At 38.0% G+C, this 15,839-nt stretch overlaps 12 protein-coding genes across 12 annotated transcripts in view; 7 read left to right on the top strand and 5 right to left on the bottom strand.

Annotated features, from left to right (window-relative positions):
- Window positions 1-16: 16 nt before the first annotated feature.
- HOS1 (histone deacetylase) lies at window positions 17-1,375 on the top strand (the record flags this gene model as incomplete). The annotated part of the gene is made up of 1 exon (XM_062953913.1): window positions 17-1,375. The coding sequence occupies one exon, from the start codon at window positions 17-19 to the stop codon at window positions 1,373-1,375; it is 1,359 nt and encodes a 452-aa protein (XP_062810668.1).
- Window positions 1,376-1,391: 16 nt separating this feature from the next.
- Window positions 1,392-2,795, bottom strand: ALG1 (chitobiosyldiphosphodolichol beta-1,4 mannosyltransferase; the record flags this gene model as incomplete). The annotated part of the gene is made up of 1 exon (XM_062953912.1): window positions 1,392-2,795. The coding sequence occupies one exon, from the start codon at window positions 2,793-2,795 to the stop codon at window positions 1,392-1,394; it is 1,404 nt and encodes a 467-aa protein (XP_062810667.1).
- A 690-nt stretch (window positions 2,796-3,485) lies between these two features.
- On the top strand, window positions 3,486-4,376 carry SPE3 (spermidine synthase; the record flags this gene model as incomplete). The annotated part of the gene is made up of 1 exon (XM_062953911.1): window positions 3,486-4,376. The coding sequence occupies one exon, from the start codon at window positions 3,486-3,488 to the stop codon at window positions 4,374-4,376; it is 891 nt and encodes a 296-aa protein (XP_062810666.1).
- A 564-nt stretch (window positions 4,377-4,940) lies between these two features.
- PRCAT00003947001 (uncharacterized protein) lies at window positions 4,941-5,981 on the top strand (the record flags this gene model as incomplete). The annotated part of the gene is made up of 1 exon (XM_062953909.1): window positions 4,941-5,981. One exon carries the CDS (start codon window positions 4,941-4,943, stop codon window positions 5,979-5,981), a length of 1,041 nt encoding a protein of 346 aa, XP_062810665.1.
- A 103-nt stretch (window positions 5,982-6,084) lies between these two features.
- Window positions 6,085-6,816, bottom strand: PRCAT00003946001 (uncharacterized protein; the record flags this gene model as incomplete). Its single annotated transcript, XM_062953908.1, has 1 exon — window positions 6,085-6,816. The coding sequence occupies one exon, from the start codon at window positions 6,814-6,816 to the stop codon at window positions 6,085-6,087; it is 732 nt and encodes a 243-aa protein (XP_062810664.1).
- Window positions 6,817-6,976: 160 nt separating this feature from the next.
- PRCAT00003945001 (uncharacterized protein) lies at window positions 6,977-8,713 on the top strand (the record flags this gene model as incomplete). Its single annotated transcript, XM_062953907.1, has 1 exon — window positions 6,977-8,713. One exon carries the CDS (start codon window positions 6,977-6,979, stop codon window positions 8,711-8,713), a length of 1,737 nt encoding a protein of 578 aa, XP_062810663.1.
- Window positions 8,714-9,257: 544 nt separating this feature from the next.
- Window positions 9,258-11,774, top strand: MPS1 (serine/threonine/tyrosine protein kinase; the record flags this gene model as incomplete). The annotated part of the gene is made up of 1 exon (XM_062953906.1): window positions 9,258-11,774. The coding sequence occupies one exon, from the start codon at window positions 9,258-9,260 to the stop codon at window positions 11,772-11,774; it is 2,517 nt and encodes an 838-aa protein (XP_062810662.1).
- A 158-nt stretch (window positions 11,775-11,932) lies between these two features.
- ARP2 (actin-related protein 2) lies at window positions 11,933-13,203 on the bottom strand (the record flags this gene model as incomplete). The annotated part of the gene is made up of 2 exons (XM_062953905.1): window positions 11,933-13,092; window positions 13,185-13,203. The coding sequence occupies 2 exons, from the start codon at window positions 13,201-13,203 to the stop codon at window positions 11,933-11,935; spliced, it is 1,179 nt and encodes a 392-aa protein (XP_062810661.1).
- Window positions 13,204-13,389: 186 nt separating this feature from the next.
- PRCAT00003941001 (tRNA 1-methyladenosine methyltransferase subunit) lies at window positions 13,390-14,481 on the bottom strand (the record flags this gene model as incomplete). Its single annotated transcript, XM_062953904.1, has 1 exon — window positions 13,390-14,481. The coding sequence occupies one exon, from the start codon at window positions 14,479-14,481 to the stop codon at window positions 13,390-13,392; it is 1,092 nt and encodes a 363-aa protein (XP_062810660.1).
- A 64-nt stretch (window positions 14,482-14,545) lies between these two features.
- PRCAT00003940001 (uncharacterized protein) lies at window positions 14,546-14,788 on the top strand (the record flags this gene model as incomplete). The annotated part of the gene is made up of 1 exon (XM_062953903.1): window positions 14,546-14,788. The coding sequence occupies one exon, from the start codon at window positions 14,546-14,548 to the stop codon at window positions 14,786-14,788; it is 243 nt and encodes an 80-aa protein (XP_062810659.1).
- A 319-nt stretch (window positions 14,789-15,107) lies between these two features.
- On the top strand, window positions 15,108-15,632 carry PRCAT00003939001 (uncharacterized protein; the record flags this gene model as incomplete). The annotated part of the gene is made up of 1 exon (XM_062953902.1): window positions 15,108-15,632. The coding sequence occupies one exon, from the start codon at window positions 15,108-15,110 to the stop codon at window positions 15,630-15,632; it is 525 nt and encodes a 174-aa protein (XP_062810658.1).
- A 175-nt stretch (window positions 15,633-15,807) lies between these two features.
- Window positions 15,808-15,839, bottom strand: part of PRCAT00003938001 (uncharacterized protein) — a gene marked incomplete at both ends in the record, with an annotated part of 1,371 nt that continues 1,339 nt past the window's right edge. The window contains one exon of the mRNA XM_062953901.1: window positions 15,808-15,839. This exon is cut by the window's right edge and continues 1,339 nt beyond it. Within this exon, the coding sequence (XP_062810657.1) occupies window positions 15,808-15,839 (32 nt within the window).

The raw sequence follows: 15,839 nt of genomic DNA, 5'->3' as shown, positions 1-15,839 counted from the left end.
TTCTATTTAGACATTAATGTCAGAGAGTTCAATAACACAGAAACATCGAAGAAAAGTATGGATCACCTCATCAGATGTTGCCTCTAAGGTATGTGACTTGCTACCATCTAATGAAGGTCGGCAATCACTTGTTTCTTCTTTAATTCAAGCGTATCGTCTTGATTGCAAATGTGAGAATGTGATACCAATATATAAGGCTAAGACGTCAGATCTTGAAGCATACCACGACAAACGCTTCTTAAAATGCTTACTTCGCAAAAGATCGGATATTGATTCGTCAAGCCCACATTATGGGCTATTGAGGCATATTTTAAGAGCCCAAGATCTTCAACAGGTTTTCAGGACTAAGGCTGTTTTACAGCAGTCGAATATTGAGCACAATTTGAACGTGGAAGGTGACCACAGAGAAGATAGTGATTGTGGTGAAGAGATTCAAGAAATTGGCGATTTACGCAATGAAGAACAGGTTTATTCCGATGATGAGGATGTTGACGATCAAGAGGAATGTGATAAGTACGGCTTGCTGTTTGATTGCCCAGTATTTCCTTTTATGGCTGACTATGTGAGGTTTACTGCAGCATCGAGTATTCTTTCTGCAGAGAAATTAGTTAAAGAAAGATCAATTGACGTCCAAAACGTCGTCATCAATTGGTATGGCGGTAGACATCACTGCATGAAAAGTAAGGCAGCAGGATTCTGCTACGTGAATGATGTAATTCTTGCAATAAGTCACCTACGCCGAGAATTTGGAAAGGTATTTTATCTTGATTTTGATTTGCATCATGGAGATGGTGTTGAAAATGGTTATAAGTTTTCCAGAAACGTTATGACATGCTCTATTCATAGATTCGACCTTGGGTTTTACCCTGGCACAGGATCCCATGAGTTTTTTCTGCCTACAGCTATTAACATACCTACAAGGAGAGGACTAAGTGACTCTAGCTTATTATATATTACTAAGGAGACAATTCTTCCTTTAATCAAAAGTTTTTCTCCTGGAGTTATTGTGATACAAGCTGGGTGCGACGGCTTAGGGACAGATGACCATAGACAGTGGAATATGACTATCAGAGGCTACAGTAAAGTTATTCAGTTAGTTATTGATGAATTTTCCCCGGCGCCTGTTATGATCTTAGGGGGTGGAGGATATAACTTTACGGAAACGGCGAAATGCTGGGCATTTATAACTAAAGAAGTGATAGGTATAAAGGAAGAATGGGATCTTATACCGGAGCATGAATTACTAGATGAATATGAAATTGACGGCTTTCAATTCTGGACAGCAAATAATACTCGTAAGAAAAATATTAAAGATGAAAATGATGATATTTATTTACAGAAACTAACTACGTATATAAATGAAAGGTATCTATAAGTGGTTTTGTTATAAGTCAAATTTGGTATCTAAATTTAGGTCCCATCTTTGCATTCCAATGTTCGTCCCATCTAATATAGCTTTCTTCGAGGGCACCAACTTTTAAATCTCTTAATAATTTAGGGTCAGTGAGCACATTTTCCAAAAGTCTCTCCATGCTCTCAGCTTGACTTCTACCTGTTTCATTAACATCCTCAACAATCAATCCGTTTATTCCTTGCTTAACCAATTCACCAATAGCTGGAAATTTAAGTGAAATTACAGGTACACCACAACCAAAGAAATCAACAATCTTCATAGGAAGGTCCAAGCCACTTGATGAAGAGTGTAAGGATATACCCACATCAGCAATTGAAAGTACATTAGGATAATCTTCAGAGGATAACCATGCCGTCTTGATAACAATACTTTCAGAAAAATTCAATTGCCTAACTTTGTCTAAAAATTCGCCCTTCATGGGTCCCTTTCCAGTGACGATTAGAAGCAATTTTGGTAATTTCGTACTTGATTTGTCCCAAATCTTCAATGCATCTAGAAGGATAGAGAAATCTTCATCTGCAGTAAATGACGTAGAGCTAACCAATATCTTGTACTCAGACAAATCTTTGGCTCCATCGAAGAATTGACTTTTATTCATAATTTCATTTTTCGTCGTACCAGACGAGTCCAAAGGTTTGAATTGATTCGCTGGTCTATCATACACAGTCAATATTTTCTTATTATCTATCGAAAACTCATTTACAAGAAAGGATTTCAAGCACTTAGTAACTGTAAGATTGAAACTGACAAATCTACTGAAAAACTTTTCGTATAATCGAAGGGCTCTTACAGCAGGATGCTTTAAGTTATTGTACCTCAAATTTAAAATTGTGTAGTTCAAATTATGCCAGTCAACAACTAATTGAGTGTTTCTGCTAAATAATTTTATGAATATGATTGCAACAACAAGTATTGGAATTGAGGGTGGATTTTGTATGAGTATATACTCAGAACCACGAAACTCAAATAGCATACTAAACAACTGGAATATTTGTAGTATGATTTTCTTGACTGCAAACAAAGCAAACGGCAAACCTGCTCTGTTTTCAGTCAACGGAATCAGATGAATCTCTATGTTTATATCATCGACAATTTCAGCAGGTGGCTCAGATTGTAAATACCCACACAAGTTGACATAATAATTAAGTTTTGAGAACGACTTAGCGTGGTAGCACATTCTAGGAGAGTGCCCAAGATCTCCCATAACAAAGATTGATATTGTTCTCTTCTTACCAGAAAATGTTCCTTTACTACCTAAATATGGCAAAATAATGTAAGCAAGAATTGGCAAGCATAAGTAAAACCCTACTAACCACCACAACCAGGGACCTGAGTACTGGAATACATGATCAAACCCTTGGTACTTGATGAAGTCTACCATCTTAAAAACAAACGAGATGGAATCTTAGCTATCAATAATGTACCATGAACAAGATAAAGCGTTGGGAGTACTTTACACATAAATCGACAGAACAGTAAACGTTCAGTTATTGTTTTAAGTATTTTCATTCAATATATAAAAAAGTAAAATAACGACAACTGCAGGACTCGAACCTGCGCGGGCATAGCCCAAAAGATTTCAAGTCTTTCTCCTTAACCGCTCGGACAAGTTGCCACTTTGTGAAATTTTATTCTATTGAAATTCCATACTCACCAATTCACAGCCGTTTCCTTTAGTTTTGACGAAGATACTAATGTAAGAGAGGCATTGCCAAAAAGTTAGAAGCAATTCGTTGCTAGCAATTTTTAAAAGAGCTAAAGAGCGAACCAAAGCTCTTGAGCCATTTACTATAAACAAAATTAATAATAATGTTGAAAATAGAAAATACTTTAGGTCAGAGCACAAATACTTTCTTGTATCATGTGCACAGAAACTCGAAGGGAACTAGTATCAACTATGAATAGTTGAGTATCATAGGATTCTTCTTTTTCTTGGAAAGTTCTCTAGAATTGACTCTGATCCAATTGCGGATGCGAAATTTGTGAGTAATTTTTTTTCTTTAATTTTTTCAGATTTTCTATACTTTAGATAACGAAGAATAATACTCTCTACTCCTTTCTATTGTGAATAATGAGCTCTCAAGAACTTACACACCCTTCCATCAAAGATGGATGGTTTGCTGAAATCTCCAAGACTATGTGGCCAGGCCAGGCAATGTCTCTTGAAGTTGAGAAGGTATTGCATGTCGAGAAGTCTAAGTACCAAGATGTTTTGGTTTTCAAGTCAACAACTTATGGAAATGTACTCGTGTTGGATGATTGTATTCAGGCCACTGAAAGAGATGAGTTTGCTTACCAGGAGATGATTGCCCATTTGGCTTTAAACAGTCATCCGAACCCGAAGAAGGCTCTCGTTGTAGGTGGTGGTGATGGCGGAGTCTTAAGAGAGATTTTAAAGCATGATTCCATTGAAGAGGCATGGTTGTGTGATATAGATGAAACCGTGATCAAGGTGGCCAAGAAGTATTTACCAGATATGGCCAAATCCTACGATGATCCAAGGGTCAAGATCCATATTGGGGATGGCTTCAAGTTCTTAGCTCAGTACAAGAATCAATTTGATGTGATAATCACAGACTCCTCAGATCCTGAGGGTCCTGCTGAGTCGCTTTTCCAGAAACCTTACTTTGAGCTTTTGCATCTGGCATTAACTGACAAGGGTGTCATCACGACCCAGGCTGAGAATATCTGGTTACATATGCCTATCATCACCCAGTTGAAAAAAGACTGTAAGGACATATTTGCTGTTGCCGAATATGGCTACACTATGATTCCAACTTATCCATCTGGTTCAATTGGTTTCATGGTGTGCAGTAAGGACCCTAATGTTGACGTCACGAAACCTGTTAGGTTTGACTGGTCGGATGACTTCGTAAAAAAGAACTTGAAGTATTACAATAAGAGAATTCACGAAGCAGCTTTTGTTTTGCCGACATGGGCCGATATGGAGTTGAACCAGTAGCTTTAGCCGCTAGTTTTAAAAAGAATCAATTACGTAAAGCCGCTTTAGTATGCACTGTATATACGATTTAAATCCGAAAAGCCCACATGAATTCAGATCTCATGCTTTAATTCATGATGATTTTGAAAGTAAAAGTCCCTCCTGCTGCGGTCAGTAAAAACCTCCATCCCCCCTTACACATCTGTAGCATATCTCTCTCTCTTGTTCTGCCGTTTTCATTCTGCAATGATCATCTATCAGTGGAGGCTTGCATAAAATGTTTCTCGTATAATAGTACGGAGTCATGTACGCGGTCATTAACCAGCCGACACTATCGGACAGTATACACACTTGACGAAGGACGCTAAAGTCGCAGCCTTACCTGAGCCGCAGCCAAGCAAACTACTTGTTAACGTTTGTATTTATATGCGGCTAAATTCCCCACCGCTTTAGACTTTTAAATTACAAAAACAAGTCAATTGTAAAAGATCTGTTAAATACAATCTGAGATATTAATCTAAAGGATATTTCGGTTTAACAGAAGCATTATATATCATTTGTTAAGAGAGAATTAAAGATTGCATAATGAGCTCGACACATTCAGAAGAATGGAAAGACCCAGTTTCTGCAAAAAAGACTTTCACTGACGATGACGTGGTGAAGAGTCAACCTGCAGTGAAGCCAGAGATGGTGTTGAAGAACTTTGCTAGGTCATATGATACGCCACCTCCAAATTCATATCAGAAGTTTATTAGCAGTTTAGGTACAACATTTGGTAGTTGTGGTATCTTTTGTTTCCTTTGTCTGAATCCATATAAGAAAGTTGATCAAGGTGAAGTTGGATTGATCCAAACATTCGGTGCATTATCAAGAACAGTAGAACCTGGGTTATCTTACGTGAATACATGGTCAGAGACATTAACCAGAGTCAGCGTGAAGATCAATATTAGAGAGATCCCAGCACAAAAGTGTTTCACCAGAGATAACGTTAGTGTAATCATCACTTCAGTCGTTTACTATAATATTATTGATCCTCAGAAGGCAATCTATTCAATCGATAACATCCACTCAGCTATTATGGAAAGAACACAAACCACTCTTAGAGATGTAATTGGCTGTCGTGTTTTGCAGGATGTGGTCGAGAAGAGAGAAGAGATTGCCGAATCTATTGAACACGTAATTGCAAAGACGGCCTTTGACTGGGGTGTCAACATTGAATCTATATTGATCAAGGATTTGACATTACCTGACAAGGTCCAGAGCTCATTATCCATGGCTGCTGAGGCAAAGAGAATCGGTGAAGGTAAGATCATAAATGCTAAAGCCGAAGTTGAGAGTGCTAAATTGATGAGAAAAGCTGCGGATATCTTAGCCTCTAAACCAGCTATGCAAATAAGATATCTTGATGCTATCCAAAATATGGCTAAGTCTCCAGGAACAAGAGTTATCTTCATGCCGTCTGCCCAAGAAGTTGAACGTTTAGCATCTTCAAACATTGGAAACGAACAAACTAGGATTCAACCTGATACTACTGGCGAATTACAAGAAAATACTAACTGGGCTGGTTCCCAACCTACTTCAAAGCATATAGCTGATACCGTTGCTTTGCAAGAGGCAATGAGCTAGTTTACCTGAACCTATCAAATATTTAAATTTTATTCAATCGTTATGTAGTGTCGAAGTATTACCGCATTTTGTTAGTTACGCTATGCTTCTCTAAATTTTCAAGTTATATCATTCTACTCCAATATCGTTCTCTGTAGCCTTTTAAATCATCCACACTAACTGTACATTTTAAAAAATTTTTGAGTCTCTCCGCCATGATATCAACTTCTGTCTCTTCCTCTTCCGTAGGATGAGCTTGATACTCATAATCATGTCTTCTTATTGCTTTTGCAGTTTTTCGGACATCCGTCAACTCAATTGACTTAGGTGTTGGTATAGTCTCGACTTGATTGTCTGATGAAGTAACGGTTTCTCCTAGTCTTGTGCTAATAAGGTGGCTAAAAAAAGAACTATTATCGTTAGGCTCCTCTTCGTCCTCTTTCTGTTGCAAAGAAAGTACTTTTTTCTTTTCCTTTTTATATGTGTCACTTTCAAAAACTTCTACATCTTGCTTGGCTTTGCTTTCTTGGCTCATATACTGCGCAGCTAGTCTTTCATTTCTCCTCCTTTGAGTTGAATTTACAAAGGTCTTCAAGTATTTCAGTTCCGTCTCCTTATCCTCATACTTTGGCTCAGAGACGTAATCAATTTTATCTATTGCTTTTTGCAATTGTTCTGTAGGGTCGTGATTTGCTACTTCCGTTGAAACCTTATGAGATCTATCTTTGATAGACTTTAAGAACTTTGACTCACGGTTGCACTCCTCCTCTGAGCTTGAACCATAGTCAAAGGCATTCTTCTTAGATTTCTTCGAATTATCAGGCTTCTCTGAGTTCTTTCTTTTCAAATTGAACATAACATAACCTCTTTTCTGATTTCCCGAGAAAGGGTTGAATATCAAAAAAATATATATATGCGCAATTCACTTCTATATTATATTCAACTTTTAAAAGTGATTCTAGGGAGGATTCAATTAGTTTATCACAAATAAAACTTGAAACGCTAGCTACAACGAGATGAATGCACCAGGGTTTGATTGGTTGAATGTGCCTTCATCCGGCAATAGCAGCGGAACAAATTCACCTGCACCACCCGTGTCTTTTGGATATAAATCAAGCGCAAGCTTGAGGAATCGAAGCAGCGAGAATATCCCATTTAGAAATACATCGGCAGACCAACTACTTAATAGGAACTCGAGAAGCTCCGACTTGTCGAAGCAAGGTAATGAATCGAATGGCGATTCCGAAGATAGTGTTCCATTGTCTTTAACTGCACAAGACTTGACACTACAGGAATCCAAAACTTATATGAGATGGTATAGTGACATACTAGCACGGACTAATAGCAGAACCATAACAATGAACGATGTTTACAACTTTTTAAATAATTTCAAGATTTCTCATGCGGTGAAGGAGAAGATAAACAAAATATTCCAGAAGATCTTACAATCCATAAATATAGGAGAGTTCTTTGCAGTTTTGAGACTTATTAGTCATGCAATGAAAGGAGAAGATCCAAAAAGAATACTAATTAAGTATAAAACACAAGTCCCTATTCCTACGTCAATTCTTTCCAAAAAAAGACACAATGAGGACGACGGGGATGATAGTGATGGTAACTTAGAAATGGCCGAAGATAGTAACACGGAGCCCAAAAAGCCTTTAGATTTAGATTCATTTACTCAATTTATGCTTACCGGTGAACGGCCTGACGAAAAACCTAAGAAAGGGCGTTCGAAAAAGTTAAAATCTGTTAAATTTTCTGATCAAATCGTTACGGATATACATGATGATTCATTTGCAAGTCCAATTGGTTCACCTTCTCCGCAGTCACAAGCTATTGACTATTCTTTACCAATGGACCAATTATTGAATCGAATGAGAAATAATCCTCCAACCCAGCAACTGCAACAACAAGATGAAGACGAACAGGAAATATTAAAAGATATGGAATCTCAAATAAATCACTTTAAAAATTTGCATTCAGTTGACACTGCTTCGATAGGAGGAGTTCCGGCTAATTTAGACTTCCAACCTGGCCATTCACAACTTTTGAGACCTAACATGACAGGGCCTGCCCAAATGTCTCAATTATTTAGCCCATCGCCAGAGACACAAGGGTTAAAGCCAAATATGACTGGACCAAATCAAATGCAACAAATGAGGGAAACGAATGGTCCTTTATCTCCGTTGAATCCTAACGTTACAGGACCCAATGATATGGCTAAAATTTTTGCACCTCAAGCATCCCAAGAGACACCTCAAATTACGCTACAGTCATTTACTGATCAGATGACAGGAAATACGCAAGCTAATACTTTGGTAAATTCAACCAGGACAACGACAAATGGGTCTCCAATGAGGTCAACATCTGCATCACAGGTTGACAGGCCATTACCACCGCCGCCTGTTCCTGCCGCAAGGAGGTCCAGGTCCGTTTCTTCTCCAATGCCTTCAGTATTGTCCTCAATGCCTCAGGGTGGCCCTAGAGACAACAATTCGGCAATATCCCTGCATTCAGACTCGCCTTTACCTCAAGTTAATGGCCACGAGAAGAGTCAACACAAAGTTCCACCTCCGCCACCACCTCCATCTAGAAGGCGTGCAGCTACATCATCACCGCCTCCTCCCCCATTACCACCAAAATCTACTATATATAGTAACGAGAATGACAGCACTGCAAATATTTTAGACGATTTGAAAGCATTACAGGCTGAGGTTGATAGAATCAGGGATATGACGGGTGGGTTTTAGATAAGACATTTCATTTAGAGCACAAAGAATGGATAAAGAGATTTGAAAAAGATTAAAATTATATAGCGGTCAAATATATATTTATTCATGTCTATAGATAGATTCAATAGAGCTTGATCGTAAAAAGTTCAGGTAGAAATGATAATTATAATTTTGTGTCACTTTCCTGTTTTGTGTCGTCCTGCTCTTTGAAGATCCCTTTGTAAACAAACGCGATGTTAGTATAAGTGCAACAAAAACGAACTTCTTTCGTTAAGTTTACACCCACGGCTATCGAGATATTAGGTCTTGAGAAATAACTATAGGATTTGATTTCCTTTGCTGCGGACCCTTTAGTTCCTATATAACCATCTTAAGAGAAGTTGAAGCAAATCATAGAAGAAAGTGGGCATCCAAGAATTCGTGATACAGAGACACAGGAGTAGGCGACCTAATTGCCTTAAAGAATTAAGATAACGAAGAGGCCATCTTTTGATTGATTTAATTAATATATTTTGTTAAGTGGATAGCTTCCCATGAAATTAGAAGTTGGATATACGGGACCATGGCACTTAATGATATAACACCTCCTTCTAGGAAAGTCCTGGGCCTCTCTAAGGGCCACAAACGTCAGATAATAGAGTCCATTGAAGAAGAAAACACATTTCTTCCTCCGGCTTTAAGCTCTTATAGTATCGCATTATTGAATGAGAAGACATCGAAAAGACAAACACCCACCTCCAATAAAGTCACGGGCATATATGAGCTTGATTTTCCCGATGGAAAGAAGAGCGGCAGCTTCTTGAAAAGTAAGCTTTCAGTGCACTTTAAAGAATCGAATCAAGGAGAATACACTGGTAACAATTCTTTTCACAATGCTTCACATACGTCATTTCAGAATGAATCATCCGGCCACTCTGCGCAACAGTCATACTTTGCTGGGTCTCATAACATCTCAGGATATTCTTTTAATCAATCTAGTAATGTACATACCGGGTCGGAAGAAGACATAATGGAAGCTGCTTCACCTCATAATAGTCTGTCTAAACTGTCTTCAAATCAAACACCAAATCATACTCCTGCTACAACTCCTGGCGATAACCCTCCGATGTCATCAAATTCAAATGCTTCTAGAACAGGCAGCATTCATACTATTAAAAGGACTCGAGGAACGATGCGTTTCGGAAAGATCTTAGGACCTCCAAAAAGAGCATCAAAGAGCGTAGACGAGAGACCTGAAGAGAGATCTGACCAAGATGTGCAACATGAGAATCAAAGTCGAGAAGAAACTCAAAGAAGAAACCTGAGAAATAGTAGCAACACACTTAGTACCCCACCGCCTGCATTTCCGATGAACTTTTCACCTAAACTAAGAACTCCAATACATTTGAAAGAATCAAGTGCCCAAAACTCTGAGTCGGTATTCATAGATAGTGCTAAACAAGAAACACATTCAGTATCTCCTGAAGTTGAATTATTAACCAAAGAAAAAGAGATTGAATTGAGGCGACGCATCGAGGAACAAAAATCTTTAAATGAGTTACGATTCAAGCTATCCAAATCCAGACATGATGAAATGGAGGTTGACGATCCAGAGAACAAAGATATAGAGAAAGATTATGATATCAATTTGGATACATTCAAGTCTAATATAAATGGCAGGAGCATATCTGATTTCAAAATTGATAAGAGAAGCGAGTTCGAGTCCCAAGATGGAGATGATTATAGAAGTGATTCAAAAAGCAAACGGTTATTGAATGAGGACAAAGAAAATATGATTTTTGAAGGACACGATAATTCTAGTCAAAGCAAGCATCAGTCATTTAGGCAACCTTTAGTGCCGATTTCGTCGAATGTTTTGAATACATCACATGAAGATGAAGGATTCAGGAAACCTAAACTACCTAGAAGCTCTGCTCTCTCTCAAATTTCGGCGTTGCCCCAACAGGAGCCTCAGCAACATCCACAATCAGGAAAGCAGGCGACTTTGGGACTGGCAGGATCAAGCTCCTCAGATGATAACAAAAAGAAAAAAAGTATCGTAATAAATGGTAATAACTATGAAAAACTAGAACTTTTAGGCAGAGGTGGCTCATCAAAGGTATACAAAGTCAAAGCGACCTCAAAAAATAGGCTATATGCTATAAAGAAAGTTACTTTTGATCAATTTGACGAAACTTGTGTGAAGGGATTCAAAGGAGAAATTGATTTACTTCTAAAACTAAAAGATGCAGATAGAGTGGTTAAATTAATTGATCATGCAATTGGCGAAGGTTCAATATATTTGGTCATGGAGTGTGGTGATATCGATCTAGCGCATGTGTTTCAGACAAAATTAAACATGAACAATCCCTTGGATCTCAACTTTGTCAAATATCATTCAATTGAGATTTTGAGATGCGTGGAGGCTGTCCACGAGGCAGGCATTGTACACAGTGATTTGAAGCCAGCTAATTTTCTTTTTGTGAGGGGAGTTCTAAAGATTATTGATTTTGGGATCGCCAACGCTGTTCCAGATCACACTGCGAATATTTATCGTGAATCTCAAATAGGAACACCCAACTACATGGCCCCAGAGGCACTTATCGAAGTTAATCAGACATTCCCAGGCTTACCTTTGCCGTCGAATCAACAGGAATTGCCCAAGAACACCTGGAAGGTTGGTAAGCCTTCTGATGTCTGGTCGTGTGGCTGTATAATATATCAAATGATTTATGGTAAGCCTCCATATGGAGGTTATTCTGGTAATCAGAGGATAATGGCTATAATTAACCCTCAGGTGAAAATTCTGTTTCCTGTGAAAGGTATTGGAAATATCAAAGTTCCTCAGAGTGCTGTGGAATTGATGCAAAATTGTCTTTCGAGAAATCCCAACGAAAGATGGACAGTAGATCAGTGCTTAAACAGTGACTTTTTAAATCCAAAAATCGTAAGTGAAACGTTTATAAGAGATTTGGTACATCTGGCGGTAAACTTCGGCTATAACAATAGGCTGAGTGGTAGTAGACTAATAACTGCGGATGTTTATGATCGTTTGGTCGATACTGTTTTAAAGCAGATTGAAAGTTTGAACTATGGCTAAGCGAATCAGCTGTTCAATCATATTACAGCATATCTTACTACAAAATTCTTTGTAAATTGACTTTTAAGATACCTTTCTTTATCAGATACAAGAAAAGCATGTAAAATAGAAGGAGAAAAATTTTATAGAATAATATACAAGTTATAAGGACGAAATCTTTAACGGGGTCCCAATTTTTCTAAAATACGTGGACCTTGTTCTTCCCACTCTTGCTTAGTAACCCACATATGTTCTTTATCCGCCATGATGTTAGCTAAAACAGCGCCACCAATAAAAACCATGTTTCTTCTTCTAGGAGGATCTTCTATCCTGACCTTGAATTTACTTAATCTCAGAGCATCACCCTTTAGAACTTTCGTCAACCATAATTGCTTCAATTCCTTTTCCAATCTAGACGGTAAACCTGGATACATAGAGGAGCCTCCAGAAAGAACTATCGCCTTATATAATGAAGATCTTACGTCGACATCAGCTGCTTGAATAGTATTAAATAATGTTTCTCCAACACCTGGTTGTTCTACATCCACCAACAGGGGTTGGAACAAACACTCGGGAGCTTCAAATTTTTCAGAACCGACTTTAATGATTCTACCATCTGGCAACTCGTAGGATTCTACCAATGTTGTTGTCTCCTGAGCCAACTTGCTGTCTAAGTCCAAATCATAGGAAACATAGCAAAGCTTTTCCTTGATGCACCGAACTGTTTCAAAGTCAGCTGTCCGGTTGAATGCGTATCCTCTACGTAACAAAAGATTGATCAAATTCCTAGTAACGTCTCTCCCAGCAACGTCCAATCTCTTTGTTAAGTGATTTAAGACGACAGACTCATAAACAGGAACAATGTGAGTCACGCCATCACCAGAATCGACCACAACTCCTGAACTGAGACCCTGAGCATACAAAGCCAAAACTGCTTGAATTGCAACGTATACGCCACCAAATTGATACTTTTCAAACATAACGTCACACATAGTCTCCCTGTTCTTCAATGGGTTCATTGGAGGTTCTGTTAATAATACTTTCTCACCCAGGGTGTTGACTTTCATTCTTTCGTAGAACGCATAGTCCCACAAATGCTCCATATCTTCCCAATTCTTAATTATACCATTTTCCATAGGATAGCTTATCTGAAGCAAGGATCTAACTTCACTTGCCTCACTGCCACACATTATATCTTTAATTTCAATGTCGCTTGGAAGTAACACATTTCGTTCTTCAGCCCTTAATATTGGCCTTCCAACAATTGAAGGGAAAGTATAGTCGGGAAAATTAGTTCCGGCCCTGCCAATTTTTACAAAACCAGTACCTTGATCAAGGACTATATAGTTAGTTAGAATGCCATTATTGTTTTAAAGCAAACTCCTCTATTCCCTTCGGAATAATTTCAGGAGCCAATTATCAGTTACTTACCAATTGGTGTTCCATTCATTATATTTCTCTCTTTATGTCAAATCAATCAAGTCACTTTCAACTAAAATAAGCCAAAAACTAACTGATTTAGTCCTTGTATTCCGTATATACACTGATCTTCATTTGGAAATCTGAAAGGTTTCGAAGTAGGCCAACCAATATAATTGGCGCGGGCACGACTATTAAGAATCAAATATCTATTTAATTAGCTATTGTACAATCTTTTTTCTGGTAGCTTCAAGGCGAAGGTCAAGTACGAAGTATGGCTTTTAATATCTGTTTCAATCTTGGTAACTTGTTTCCATTTGAATTGTCTATCACCTTCTCTAATTCTCATTCCTTTTCCAAAGGGATTAAACCCCTTACCTTGATTCTGAATCTTGGTGGGTCCTGGCTTATCATCACCATCAGAATCTTGAGACCTCTTGTCACCTGCTTGAAGACTTGCGACTCTTCTACTTTCAATGCCAGCAGATTTTCTAGCCTGGACGTCCTTAAGTCTCTTTACAACGTCACCCACATCCCTCACCATCTCCCTTCTAGCTTCCCACCGCTTACTTGAAACTTCTACCATTTCTATATTGATCCAACCTTCATCTTGCAAAGATTTCACTGTCTTATCAACCTGCTCGATACACGGCGAGAAGCAGCAAATTCCAACGGCTGTTGTTTGTGAAATCACAGATGATAATTGAGTTATTGCTGTCCACGGAGATGGTAAGTCGAGGAACACGACATCTGCATTAATTTTTCCCTCTTTTTGGAAATATTCAGGTATGCTCTCTATGTGAAATCCGTCATTACATACGTCTCTGTGAGTAATTATAGTATTTTTGGTGAGCCCATGCTCTTCGAGCTCTTTCTTGGCTTCTAAGAATCTTGGCTCATGAAACTCATAGGTAAAAACCTTCCCGTCGAGCCCTACTGTCCTTGCGAAAGAATGTGTGAAAGATGCCGAGCCAGTACCCGCCTCAAGAACTCGAGTTCCACTCGTGACGTTAAGTCTTTGTAAGATATATGACGAGTCCTTAGAGTAAACGATTTGGGTTCTATGAGGCAATGAAAGCGTCCACATCTCAGGAGTTGGGTGTAGCAAATATATAAATCCATATCCACTATCTCCAGCCATCTGCTCGCCGTATTTTTTGCCAATCATATTAATATGATCATAATGACCATACCTTGTGTTCAAACGATCTCCAGTCTTAACTATAATTGGCTTGAGACTAGATCTCCCAAGATAAATCAAAACCAAGTCACCTTCTTCTATGTAGGTCTTATAGCTGTAAAAGGACATTTAATAAATCAGTGCTACCAAAAGATAGCATGACACATTCTAAAGTTGAAATTTTCATATATAAATGTGTATATCCTGCATAATATCAAACAAGTCGATGGCCATGACAAAGTTGTTAGGTTCACAATATGACAAGAAAAAGCTCTTTAGAGAAGTTCCAATTGCTTTGAGGTACCAATTAGAGAAATATAAGATATTAGTACTTCAAATTTTTGTCCAAAAGTCATCATTCTCCGAAGCAGCTAGAGTTTCTCTCATTAATTTTATGAAAATCTTTGGAAAAAGACTTCAACAAGAATATCCATAATGCAAATTCAGCACTAAATGGATGCATTAGCTTCCTTAATTTTACAGATATAACCAGCTGCTAGAATCTTCGTATCAGTCTCATCATTTTCTTTGTTGTCCGTAGCTCCAAGGAAGTATTTTTTGCAATCAAAAGAGTCGTTCACTACCCAAATAAATTCGTCAATTTCATCATCAATTTCCTTTTAGTTACCAAAAACTTGAAGGTAATGAGCCTAGGGGAGTGAAGTTTGTGAAAAGTAAAATAAAATTGAACCAAAAGGGCATAAAAGAAACTATTGAATTTGGCTTGACATAAGAAATAGATCGATTCGATATCAATGTCCCCAATATCTCAAGAAAACCAACGTGCACAGTCGGGCCAGCTGGGTCCAAACGTTGAAGATTTATACTTGGAATCATATGCTTTTACTACAGCAGCGGCTATCGTAGGATCTGTTGACAGAAAAATATTTGTTTTGTTAAGGGATGGAAGGAATCTTTTTGGTATTCTCAGAACTTTTGATCAATTCGCTAACTTGGTATTACAAGATACTGTGGAGAGGATTTATTTGGGTCACGGTGAGACAAACGAAGAAGGTAAAGTGATTGAAGGACCTACAAGATTTGCTGAAGCATATAGAGGCGTGTTCATGGTGAGAGGAGAAAATGTTGTAATGACTGGAGAGTTAGATATTGATAGAGAGGATGATCATTTGGAGACGTTGGCTCAAATTCCTTTCGAAGTAGCAGAGAGTGAATTGAAGATTCTTCAAAATAAAAGAATTAAAGATGAAAAGCTTAAAAGTAAACGGTTACTCAATAAAGGCTTCATAAACGATTTTGTGAAGTCTGATTTGTATTAATTTCACTTCTTGCATTTATATGAAAACTGAGGGCTCTTCAAGACTCACTTTTGAATATTTCAAGCTTTCCAATGAGGCATAAAACTATTTGTAATATATATATATATATATAATATGATGTATATATGACGCAAGTCATTTACTTGACTCTATATATTCATGTTTGTGATCACTTTTATCTCCATCGTAAGTCATGGTTTAAAGTTT

The sequence above is a fragment of the Priceomyces carsonii genome, assembly GCF_900007245.1.
Source record: "Priceomyces carsonii strain CBS4050 genome assembly, scaffold: Debaryomyces_carsonii_scaffold_4, whole genome shotgun sequence".
Lineage (NCBI taxonomy): Eukaryota > Fungi > Ascomycota > Pichiomycetes > Serinales > Debaryomycetaceae > Priceomyces > Priceomyces carsonii.
Note: the sequence above shows the minus strand (reverse complement) of the source record. Positions and strands in the feature narration are given on the sequence as shown.